This window comes from Pelobates fuscus, chromosome 3 (assembly GCF_036172605.1).
Source record: "Pelobates fuscus isolate aPelFus1 chromosome 3, aPelFus1.pri, whole genome shotgun sequence".
Lineage (NCBI taxonomy): Eukaryota > Metazoa > Chordata > Amphibia > Anura > Pelobatidae > Pelobates > Pelobates fuscus.
Window position 1 is genome coordinate 348,220,546 of NC_086319.1, and position 13,405 is coordinate 348,233,950.

Genomic DNA, 13,405 nt, shown 5'->3' on the forward strand with positions numbered 1-13,405 from the left:
GACGTTCATCTATACGAGAGATGAACGAAATTAAATCCTCTAAATTCTCAGGGAGTTCTCTGGTAGCAACCTCATCAAGGATTACATCAGATAGGCCATTCAAAAATACATCCATATACGCCTGCTCATTCCACTTGATTTCTGCCGCCAGAGACCTGAACTCTAGTGCATAATCCACCATTGTTCGGTTCTCCTGTCTCAGGCGCAACAGTAATCTGGCTGCATTAACCTTTCTACCTGGAGGGTCAAATGTTCTTCTAAAAGCAGCTACAAATGCGTTATAGTTATAAACTAATGGATTATCGTTCTCCCATAGTGGGTTGGCCCATCTCAGAGCTTTCTCAATGAGTAGGGTGATAATAAATCCTACTTTTGCCCTATCTGTAGGATAAGAGCGAGGTTGCAATTCAAAGTGGATACTAATTTGGTTTAAAAAACCACGACACTTCTCAGGAGCCCCACCATAGCGTACTGGGGGGGTAATGTGAGAAGAAGCACCCACTGTGGCTACCTCTAGACCTGAACCGACAGGAGAAACAGGGGTATTACGTATCTCCTCTGGTGGTTTATTGGCACAAGCTAATAGAGCCTGTAGCGCAAGCGCCATCTGATCCATTCTGTGATCCATGGCTTCATACCTAGGATCAGGAGCAGCCAGCTGACTGTTTGTACTTGCAGGATCCATTGGCCCTGTCGTAATGTCAGGATCGGGACAGGGATCCAACACGCAGAGTACAAACAGTAGCCAGATACGTATACCGGACCTTAGAATGGCCGGACTAACGTAAGTAGTACAGTATAGAATGGTCAAAGACAAGCCGAGGTCGAGGGTAACAGAAGACAGGTAAGCGAGAGACAAGCCGAATCAAGGGTAACAGAGATAAGCAGAGTAAGGTAAACAAGCCAGGTCAAAACCAAAAGGGATAATAGAATACACAAGCACTGAGTGACTAGAACAAGCTAGAACCACGACAGGGCAATGAGCTAATGAAAGAAGCTCTGTTAAATACCCTGTTCAGAGCAGTAACCACGCCCCCAAGGCGTCCTGATTGGTCCTGCAGCCATTGACTGACAGGTTGTTCTGGGGGAGTGTCCTGATGACTACTTCCTGCCTAGATGCTGTAAAAGGCAGTCACTCCCTCGCGGCCGGCCTAGCATGACCGGATAGACCGCGGGGAAGGGAGCCATCAGACCGTCTGGATGGAGGAACAGCTAAGTCTCTACCTCTTTCGGAGGTAGAGACCACAGGTACCCTGACAGTTCCGCCATCTTGATCCGCCATCTGGAGGGGCTGTGGTTGTCAGAGTCACCAGAGGTCGGCGCCCACCGGCTTTTCTCACCATTTTGTGCTTACCGCTGGCTTTAGCGATCTTCTGCAGGGTGGTCAGTCTGTGTGGTCTCCGCGGTCTCCTGCGTTGTCGCAGGTTTGTCTGGGTGTTTGGTAGCTTGGGGCGGTTTGCGGGTTCACACGGGCCGGTCCGGGTAGTTGCTGGTTTGGTCGTGTGCTGGTCTGGGTTCGGTGCGCTCGCTTGTCGCGCTGCCAGTTGCGCCCAGAATCTATTGAAGATCAGGACCAGCTTTGCTTGCGTGGTCGCTAGGTGGTCCTCTGGCATGGGATTCTTTAGGCCCTCTGCCATCTGGGTTGTGCTCTGCGGGTCTGCCCGACAGGTACCAAGTATGGTGGTGGTCTTAGCTTGGTGGGGACCGGGATGACCCCCACTGGTCCATAGGGGGGGTTCCACCTGTGCCTTGCAGTGCTTTGGGACGGCGGGAGAGCGGCCGTCTCCCCCGCGGCCGCCTCGTGTGTAGGCCTCAGCGGCAGAATGGTCGGGACTCCGGTGTATGACCTCGGGAGAGGCATCATCCCATAGGTCTCGGTGTCCTGAGTCGCTTGGGAACCAACAGAAGTTGGGTCACTGGTTCTGCTTAGCGGGATTTGGTATTGTTTGCGTGAAATTGCAGGAGCATCCGCAACACGCGTCTGCTCCGCTCTGCTGTCAGGCCCCGCCCCCGTCTCTTAGAATATTTTATATTGAGAAATGCGCATGATAAAATAATTTGGCTAACTAAAATAGATTTAGTTCTACATTTCGGTTTCCTGTTATGAAGTGCATGGGTTAGGTGTTGAGAAAGTGTCTCTGTAGATGTACAACAAGGCCAGCCTTTTCTTCTTAGCTTAAATTACAAAATAGACAAATAGACAACAAATTTAATTGAACTGTTGTTACATAGTTACATAGTTACATAGCTGAAAAGAGACTTGCGTCCATCAAGTTCAGCCTTCCTAACATTAGTTTTTTTTGCTGTTGAGCCAAAAGTAGGCAAAAAAACCCAGTTTGAAGCACAATTTTGCAACAAGCTAGGATAAAAATTCCTTCTTGAGCCCAGAATGGCAGTCAGATTTATCCTTTGATCAAGCAGTTATTACCCTACATTGAAAGATTATATCCTTGAATATTCTGTTTTTGCAAGTATGCATCTAGTAGCTGTTTGAACATCTGTATGGACTCTGATAAAACCACTTCTTCGGGCAGAGAATTCCACATCCTGATTGTTCTTACAGTAAAAAAACCTTTCCTTTGCCTTAGACGAAATCTTCTTTCTTCCAGTCTAAACGCATGGCCTCATGTCCTATGTAAAGTCTGGTTTGTGAATAGATTTCCACACAATGGTTTGTATTGGCCCCGAATATATTTGTATAATGTTATCATATCCCCTCTCAGGTGACGTTTTTCTAAACTAAATAGGTTTACATTTGTTAACCTTTCTTCATAGCTGATATGTTCCATTCCTTTTATTAATTTTGTAGCCCGTCTCTGCACTTTTTCTAGTGCTATAATATCCTTTTTTAGAACAGGTGCCCAAAATTGCACAGCATATTCAATATGTGATCTTACCAGTGATTTATAAAGAGGCAAAATGATGAGTTACCCCCACTTGGAGCATCTTAGGCATTGGTATGTGGTTCCATAGTGGTATCTTTTTCTTATTTTCTTGTTAGCTGTCTAATTTTTTGCAGTTAATTTGCCATGCACAATTATTATTATTTTTTTATTTTTTTTATTCTTTATTTTTTAGTTGTGCATAGGTATGACAGGCAAGCGTTTCATGCCACAACAGCAAATGCAGACATTTCAAAAAGCAAAATACTGTGGCATGTAATAAAACTGCAATTTAATAATTGGTTAATAAACAGGCTGATGCAGATAATGTCAGGCAATGAGAGAACATTAAGAGTGATGGAGACATACTGGATAGGCTGACATTAATGTGGTCACAGAAAAGAAAATAGTTTATCACGTTTAACAGAAGTTAATTCTGTAGCTAAGTAACAGGTGCTGTTCTCGGTGGAGGAACCTAAACATATATCTTAAGATAATAGGTAAACTATAGTGCTCTCTCCGAGCTAAGATATTTCTGCAGCAGCAGGGGTAACGTCTGCTAGCTAGGCTGACATGGCCTGGGATATATGCCTCCAAGGTAGGGGTCCCACGTGGGCCCAACTTGCTATTACTAGACAGCATGATCAGGATGAACTGTCATCTTGGGGTAAAAGGGTGCTTGAGGTCTTATAGAGTATGTAGTAGGAACATGACCTTCAGTGGTGGACCCCAGTCCCAGCATTAGTGTAGTAGGCACGTCTAGGCTATTATAGCATGTTTACAGTCTAACTAGACTCAGCGTGGTATTAGGTAGTGCTATGCATGAGCTAGCCTCTTAGATGGGCTTTGCTGGCATATAAGTAACATTAAGTATTAGATCCCAGTGGGGCTGGGAACATTAGTATGCTACTGCACTATCTTAAAGAGAAATTGGGGATTCATATCGAGGGGGAGTAAGAATAAGAATAAGCCAGTAGGTTAATTGCCTTATACAGAAACGTACACCAAGCATTATAGGCCACACGAACAGACTGGGCATGGGATTGATCAGCCGATACCCGCTAATGGGAGGCTGCTAACCCTACGAGTCTCTAGTCCACCTTTCTGCATGCACGGACGCCACCAGCCCCATAGTCCTGCGCACTCCTGCGCCGTGTCGGCCGGCAAGTAACAGAGTCCATTAACCGGACCAGGTCCTCTGGGCCTTTTCGGTGCTTGTGAGCAGTGTTGCGGTGTGTGACCCTTCCGGCAGGGCTGTCTGCGAGCGTGGGTTAGTCTCTCTCCTGAGGGCTGCACAGTAGAGTGGTGTGGTCCTGCTTTACGTCTTAATGCCCATAGAGACCACTGGTAAGTCAGAGGGCGAGGTGGGCATGCCTCCATGTTGGCGCCCGACCTTGCGCCGGATCGGTGAATTGCCAGTCAGCCTCAATCTCCAGTGTGGCAGGTGAGTTACCGTGGGTAAGATTGCGTTCTATGCACCTCCAGAAGTCTTGGCAGATCCGATTGAACTTAGCCGCAAAACACTCCCTCCAGGCCTCCGGATTCTCCTGAGGCGTCGGAGGTTGTGGCTCAGCGGCCATCTTGGTCTTAGCACGCGGTCTGTGTCCCGGAAGGGTACTCCCCCGCTGCAGGTATGAGAGCTTCTCCAACGGGGGCCGCGATGACCCCCACCGGTCCAGAGGGGGGGGAGGGGCATCAGGAAAGCTGCTGCTTGGTGTGGTCCCAATGTCCGGAGATCGGCCATTAGGCCGCGTGTTACGCTAAGGCGCATGTGTGGAGTGCGGTGTATCTCATCAAAAATGCATGAACTGGTCTCCATGAGCCCCAACTCTTTTTTAGCAGTGAGCCACTGTCGTGCTGAGCTGCAAAAACCACAGTTATGGCTAATAATCAGGGCCGGCCTTATGCCTTTAGACGCCCTGTGCAAAAAATCCATGTATAGTGTGTGTATAGGAGTGTAGTGATTGTATAGGGGATTTATTAAATTAATGATTTAAAAACAAATATTTATTCCTCCTTTCCTGTTGTTACCTAGTTGGGAGAGGGGCATGCTGATCTGAATCTAGTCTGCCCATCCACTGGGTACAGACCATGCGTAACTGTCTCGCAAGCTCAGGGACTTTCAGTGTTCTCTGCTAATCTGCGTTCTGATTATCCCGAGCTAGGAAGACAGCTACTTATTGTCTGCAGCCAACAGAAGTGCAGGCCAGAAGTGCAAGACTGCCTCCCCTACATTACAGAGGAGCAGACTAAGTATGCCACATAATACTGTGAGTGGTTTTGCTTTGGAGCTCTGGATTATACTTATTTACCTTGACCTCTTTGGAATAAAAAATTGTAGTAATGCGCTACTTCTCCATTTATCACAGAACTCCACAATAATAAAACTCCCAGTAGTGTGGAGCTCTGTATCAAGATCATACACTACACAACAATACAACTCTATGTAATATGTCTATTAGTGTATCACCGAGCTCCCTAACTATAAAACACAGAGTAATGTGCTTTTCATATACCAGAGCTCCACTGTAATACATCTCACTATATTATGATGAAATTTTTTGTTGTCTGTGTATGTGATAGGTGTGATGGCTGTTTGTGATATGTATGCTATGTGTTGGGTGTGTGTGATATTTGTAATGGGTGTATTAACTATATGTGATATGCGTGCATTGGTTGTATGTGATATTTGTGCTGCGTTTATTGGCTGTGTGTGATGGGTATTTAATTAAGATAAAAACATGCATTTAGGCCTGTGTGTGACTGCAGGTGTATATTTTTGCAGAGTTATGTGCACACAGTCCCACAGTCAGATGCACACAGTTATACATATAGACTGTTAAATCCACCACATGCACACAGTCACAGGCAGATAGTCACATACACAGGATCAGACAAAAACCCACAGGTACAGGCAGTAACACACATACACAGTTACAGGCAGACAGCCCCCTTGCCCCCCCCCCCCCCCCACACACACACGCAGACAGCCCCACACACACACAGCCACACATACAGTCTTACACACACATACTTACATGTAGACAGTCACACACAGGCAGACAGCCACACACACCCATGCAGACAGACACACACACACACAGACAGTCACACACACAGGCAGACAGTCAAACACACAGACAGACAGCCACACACACACACACAGGCAGACAATCACACATAGTTACCTCTGTTCATTATGGAGAAGTGGAGGCTGTGCAGCTCCTGGAGACTGGTTGTTGGGCAAGCAGGGACTCCTTCCTGCTTCCCCTGCAGCAGTTACCCGGCATGTTTAGCCCCACCGTCAGTTTAGCTCCGCCGCACGAGAAGCTCCACCCACACCACACAGTAAGGTCCACCACCGCCGCAATATTGTTGTTGTTTTTCTTTTTTTAAATCCCGACCGGCCGTGTGTGAGCTGTGTTGGCCTCATGGGGCTCCCTGCTCCCATGGCACCCTGTGCGGCGGCACAGCTCGCACACCCCTAGGGCCGGCCCTGCTAATAATAGTCACTTTTAGGCTCAGTTGGGCCAAAGCTCTTAGCAAACACGTTTGGCTAGCTCGGCTGTCCCCGCCATGCTGTGCCTGCCCCCGCTATTCACAATTTACTTGGAATAAATCTTTTTACTTGGAATAATCTTCGGACTTTAATATTTTCATATGTGACATGGGGGCAGATATAATCTGATGGTATAAATTGAGATTATTTGTAATCTTGAATCTCATCCTGTCGCATCATCATTCTTTTCAATAATAAAAGCACATGGTCAAAAAATTTTACTTATTAAGATAGACTTGATTGTACATCTACGTTTGCTATTATGAAGTATAATGTGAATTCATATTTCCATTCACTTTGCAGTTTTGTGCATAAAGCACCTACAGGTTGAAGCAGAACAAATGGCCTTGAAAAACCTGAAGCAAAACATGAAATCTTCTCGCGTTGCCTCGCACTATTCTGCCGTGGCTCCAGCTTTGGTCCTGTTGCTGCTGATCCTGGCTTTCATGGTGTTTTTTATGCAGAAAGTCAAATCTAAGAAGATTTTATGCTGGAAACCAAGCTATGAAAGACTAGGTGGTTACTCTCAAGCGGTTTCCTTTTGTGACCAAGAAGAACACACGGCTCTAAGAAAGGGCTCTGACGTAGAAGAAGACAGCTTGGATGAATGTGATGTTGTATATACCACTACAGATGGTACTGTGTATAGAAAGTTTAGCTTTCGTCAAAGTAGAGTCGACAAAGAAGCAGTTCATGAGCGACTGTATTTGGAGAACGTTTGAGATGAGTTGCAGTATTTGCTCATGTAATTTTCATCACAGGATGATATATACCAGTTGTATAAGTGAAAGTTTACCTGTCTGAAGAAGCAAATAGTTTTGCTCTCATCCTTTTAAACGGACAAAATATTTATGCGATTTTTGAGACGCTTTATAGTATAGCTTGTAGGGTTCAGCATGAATAATTGGAATGAATCATGAGCAGAAACTGGCATATATTAAAATTTAGACTTTTTGGGAATGGTTACTGCCATGAAAGTTCAATATATGATCTTATTTAGTTTAAGTTTAATGTTAATGAGATTCGTAAACATGGGAGTTTCTTACGTTTTGATAAAATCACACTTGAGAGACAAAATTCCTGCCGAAAATATTATATATGATGATTGTGTTTAAAGAGACTCTGCCACGCAAAGTAAAACTTTATTAATCATCAGATATCAAGCATAAATGCTTGGTTATTTGCATTATACTTTTAAATACCTCATATTACTGAGCAGAAAACCAGAACAGAAATTACGAGAAAACACAGGTTCTTGTCCTACAGTAAGTCTGCACGTAGTTCTTAAGATTTAGCTTACTTGTGCTATTGCACAGAGTGGACGTATAAAGTTTGCAAATCAGATGGATGGCTTATTTGTGTATGATTGGTGTCTCCCATAATCAAAAAGGTAATCTTTGTGTGTACTCTTTGCCCACTATGCCACTAAGAGAAACGTGTAATGGAGCTACTATACTCTGACTGAGAACCTCCGCCCAATTCGCTTTCTAGCTTTTGGGGAGGGAGACTGGACCACTTCAGCCCCAGTCGCTGAAGCTTGACTGGAGTCTCTTCGGAACTCTTCCACTCGGCCAGACTTTTCTTCCAGTCAGGTATCGTCTCCTCTACCTATTCCTCTGCAGCTCTACTTACAGTGATTGCTATTGACTTTACAAAGGCACTTGCAGCTCTCAGGCCTAGCTCTCTTAATGTATCCCAGGGATTGAGGGATTGTGGCAGCCAGCCAACAGGTCCAAAGACTCTGTTACTGGGGATCCATAAATATCCACACAAGGTGACTTAAACATAAGAGTCAACCAGAGGCCTAATTGAATTGTTCATCTTAAGCTCCTGGTGATGGTGACTACTGTCACAAATAGTTATCGAAGTTTGCTGTATCTCTTGTGTAGCAAACCTACCTAGTACTTCTATGTTGGCCTTATGTGCAGATAGTGTGGCTTCACTTTATAGAGGTACAAATGAGCAAAGGTTTGTTTGAGACCTGCCTAAGAACTAACCAAAATGAGTTTTTTCCCCAGTTTGCTATTTTGTCCATCCAATGCATAATTCCCAGTGTTTTCTTCTATATTTTGGCTAATATCTGGGTAGTAAATATAATGTCCATTCCAGCAGCACTGATGATCACAGCTTGAAATATGTGTCACTAGAGGTGATGCATATTGACCTGCATAGTGACTTGTATTGATGGTTCTAATTGTGGCCTAATACAAGTAAAGTTTGTAGGTATATGTAAATCCATTGCCCATTCATTTATTAACTATATATAACAATGCAAGTGAAAATATCCTAGCTGTAGAATCAATTTTTACCATTTTGGATATATTTTGGGCTAAAAACTGTAAATTCCTCATAATTTATTTCTGGTTTAGTGATCCCAAATACATTTCTAAAAAAACATCTATCCAAACTTCATGAAAGTTAATGTTAACCTATGAGAAATAGTAAATACAAACAAAAACTGCCCAGCACCTTATTGTACTTATAAAGAGGTTCTTTATTGTATCAATTTTAATCAGCAATCTTCCCACGAGGCGCCAAGTGCTATGTGAGCAATTATATGTGAAGCAATATAGTAACCATAAACACAATTAAAATAAACCATTACAGAAGGATATGGTAAAACAATCAAAATGTGAGACAAGCCATAATAGTGAGCAAAAATAAACGAGGGGAAATAGCAGAGATCTTCAGTAGGAGTATTGGATCTCTGCTACACAGCCTCTATATAGCATATAGAATACTATATAGAGAATGGCATTTATTCTATATTTAAGCATATCTGATACAAAATGTATATAATTATTAACTAATAAAGGTCTTATGCTTTACTACTGTATGTTAGTGCTTTATGGGTAAACTAAATCTTAGTAAAAAAACATTTTTTTTTGGTGGGATTAGATAAAGTAAAATTATGCATTGTATGTGTTTACTATGTATTTTATTCAAATTTCCATATTTGTGCATTGTGGGTAGGGTTTATTTTGCAGGAATTGACCAAAACAAACTGTATATTATGGGAGAGTGAAGTGTACAAATTTTTTCACCAGTTCGAATGGCCCCGTAATGAATGGGACAACGCATTTCACTGCTGTATAGGGCCGTTCAGGCTGCAAAACCCAGACTTTGTTGATAGAATTATTGATGTTTTCTATTAGATTTTTTTCTGTTTTTGTTAGCTGTTGCTAACATAAGTTGTAAGTTGGTTATTTGTATTGTCAAGCAAGCAATGTATATGTATAGGCATTTATGCATGCTAACCTGTATTTTGAGAATTAAAGAAATCAGAGAATGGACAACCAAAGTAAGAAAAACAAGTACATATTTGAACCTTTTGTATAAGAAGCATGTACTTGTTTTCTTGTGAAAATGTGGGATTGTTTAGGTCGACACACACAATAAAATGTACTACCCGATATGAGTTAATCTAATCAGATTAGAAATTATGTTTACACTGCCATTGGTCTGCTGATTATTGCATATATTCTGAGTCTCCAGGTCTTAGTCTTGAATGACTCCATTGTTCGATCAACAAAAGGATTTGCACTGCTCTTTTTTTTTCTTTTTTTTATTATTCTCTAGTTGTAGAACCAAGTTATACAAACAACAATTATATCAATTCAATTCAACTTAATGGTGTTATCTGTTCCAGCTCGCTTCATAATAACTGGGTTTAAATTGTTATTAGTCATTTTAAATTATTATAAATCACAAAGGAAATGTCTTAAAGAAGGTCAGAAGAAGTAAGTGCGTGAAATGATAACATAAAGCTTGCTAAACAACTCTGACAAGTCTATTTACTTTAACCCCTTAAGGACACAGCTTCAGAAGCTTGTCTTAAGCTTAATGACACAAGCAATTTTTGCATTTTCTTGCTGAATGCGTTCAACTGCAATTTGCATCTCTCTCGTTTATTGCACCGACACACATTATATACTGTTTTTTTTATTTTTTATATTCTTTACTTTTGCAGTAGTATTTTTGCAGTACCCCAACGGCATTCCTCACACTTATTTTCAACATTTATAACAGTGGGGTATTCAAGATTACATGCACTTTTTTTTAGTTAACTAAACAGATGTTGAGAACAGGCTTGGTTGTCGCACAATTGTAAGATTTATAGTATGCTTAGATGGCAGGCTAACCAGCATACATCTAGAGTACATATTAAGGGAAAGAGGCTACAGTTTTCTTAGTCAAAGATAGTTTAACCCCTTAAGGACACATGACGTGTGTGACACGTCATTATTCCATTTTATTCCAGAAGTTTGGTCCTTAAGGGGTTAAGAGACATATCATGGTAATAGGGTAAGTAAAGCATGAGAGAATGCACAAAGCTAATATCTGGTGGAGACACGTCGGACTGTTATGTTAAACAACACTGTTGTGACGCAATTGGTGCTGGTAGCCGGCTTCTGAGTTAGAAGTAGTGCCTTGTTTCCCTACGTGTTAACATGAGGAGGCTTATGGACTATGAGACTAGCAGAAAACACATATATATGGAACTGCTTTCGGTTCAGCCTATACCTGACAGGTAGTGTCCCGATAGCCAGGGAGAGTGTTCATTAGTGGGGTTCTATCACATGACTGAAAACAACATCGCTGGCTTGTCTATTCAGCTAGCTTTAAGCATCATAAAATAACATTCAATCTGTGTGGTACAGGCTTAGACTAGTTGTTATATAAACGTGAGTTACATATGTGTGATATAGGCTAGGTTACCATTTTTAAAATAAAGGTCACAATTACAGGCGATAACAAAGCAAAACATTGCGTGGTAAGAAAAACAGCACAGATCTATGGTGTGGTATAAGAACATGCTATGACACGATAATGGTTTGTAAGGAAGGAGCCGTACCATCCATGTCTGGTGTAATGGTTGTTTGTCGGGCCAAGTTTGTGTGTCAGTATATGGTTGCAATGGTGTATATTTATAGTCGCTGAGCAGGTGTCATGAATAGTATTGGTTTCATGTGTGTAGTGCCTGCGTGCAGCGAGCTGTGTAGGGTGAGTTTACTCCCCGGGTAGGGATCGACTATAGACTATACATTGCTTACGGTTGGATCTGAGTAACATGGTGGGTGGCATGCATTATAGTCCGTAATTCTTTGTGTCTCTGGCTTGTGGGGGTAATAGTCTCTGCGGCCTGAGCAGGGTTGTTAGCCGTAGGCCTTGGAGTGCATGCGTCCAGGTTGCTTCACCCGATGCCCGTTCTGGTGGTCCTGCCTATGCGGCTGAGTGGTTGTCCCTTTCTGGTTCTCTCCCTGGTGGGCCTTGAAAGAGCTCTACGCCAGTGTCGTCCGTCTGCATCCAGCCTCGGTGCATCTCGATCAGCATCACAGCTAGCTTCGTGATTATTTGCATGCGAGGTTGTGCTTTGCCGGTCGATGGTTGCTGGGACCGGTAAGTGTGGGGTAGGTCGGGTCCTGCTCTGCGGCTTAAAGTCGTGAGTGTCGTCGTGCAAGGGACCCGGCGCTGTTTCCCCGCCTTTTTGAGCTGAGACTCCATTTCAGTCTGGAGGGTGCTCTTGAGTTGCTAGGAGGATTCCATTGCAGGTCGCGCTGGATAGCCGGGCGGATCCACACCGCCACCTCCCTCATCGCCAGCCTGTTGGATTGTCTCCGGGTTTTGAACCTTACCCAGAGGTACATACGTAGCCGGTCGAGAAAGTCCAGCGTATGCTTGGGTGGTTTAATAGGTGTGTGCTTGGTGCTCGGCTGCGTCTGTGCTGCCATCTTGGCTGGGCCTTGTAGGTCCTGTTTACTTGAAGGTTTTGCCGCTTGGTCAGGTATGTAGGTAGGGGTAATTGTCCCCAGCAAGGACTGGGATGACCCCCGCCAGTCTAGGGGGGGGGGGGGCAGCAGGGCTGTAATGGGCTTCTTCTTATGATTATGAGCACGTTCCCTGCCGGGAGATCGGACGCTTCTCCCTGGCCTCAGGTCCCACTAAGGTGTAGGCCGCATGGTCAGTTTAAGATTTTCTGCAGCGCACTGGTGCCGTACTGGTACCGTTGTGTTCGTAGTGTTGTTCTGCGTCCGTTCCCGGGTACCGTTTGCCGCAAACGTTATTAGTTCGATCAGTAGTTTCACACTTTTGCCCGTTGTAGCAGGAGCTCTCAAAATGTACGACCGGCCATCTTAGCTGTCAGGCCCCGCCCCCCATTATATACTGTTTTTTTATAAGACAGAAAGAGCTTTAATTTGATGTAACATATATATATATATATATATATATATGTATATATATATATATATATATATATATATATATATATATATATATACACAAATGCTTATTTATTCTAAAAAAAAATACAGAAAAATGCAAAAAAAAATGAAAAGTTAGTTTTTTTTTACAGTGTTTGCAATAATAATGTGTGCATAATTAGTGCAGGTTATGGAAAGTAATTAAAAATAAATTAATTTAGTTGTTCTGATTTACAGAATATATAACGTGTCTGGGATTTTAAGTTTTTTTTGGTAGTTACAGGTCACAAAGCACAAGGAGTAAAATAAACTTTTAATGTGGAGCGATTTTAGACTTTGGTATGTTTGTCTTGTAAGCTTAATAGCCATAAAAGAAAACAAAATGCGTCCAGGTTGCATGCGTCCAGGTGCATGCGTCCAGGTTGCATGTGTCCAGGTTGCTTCACCCGATGCCCGTTCTGGTGGTCCTGCCTATGCGGCTGAGTGGTTGTCCCTTTCTGGTTCTCTCCCTGGTGGGCCTTGAAAGAGCTCTACGCCAGTGTCGTCCGTCTGCATCCAGCCTCGGTGCATCTCGATCAGCATCACAGCTAGCTTCGTGATTATTTGCATGCGAGGTTGTGCTTTGCCGGTCGATGGTTGCTGGGACCGGTGAGTGTGGGGTAGGTCGGGTCCTGCTCTGCGGCTTAAAGTCGTGAGTGTCGTCGTGCGAGGGACCCGGCGCTGTTTCCCCGCCTTTTTGAGCTGAGACTCCATTTCAGTCT

General features: G+C 43.4%; 1 protein-coding gene across 1 annotated transcript in view; it reads left to right on the forward strand.

The window, feature by feature from the left end:
- The window catches only part of LOC134603294 (proprotein convertase subtilisin/kexin type 5-like), a 218,336-nt gene extending 208,467 nt beyond the window's left edge, over nucleotides 1-9,869 (forward strand). The window contains exon 16 of the mRNA XM_063449140.1: nucleotides 6,745-9,869. Coding sequence (XP_063305210.1) covers nucleotides 6,745-7,163 — 419 coding nt within the window. The 3' untranslated portion in view covers nucleotides 7,164-9,869. The remainder of the gene's footprint in view (nucleotides 1-6,744) is intronic.
- The last annotated feature ends 3,536 nt before the right edge of the window (nucleotides 9,870-13,405 follow it).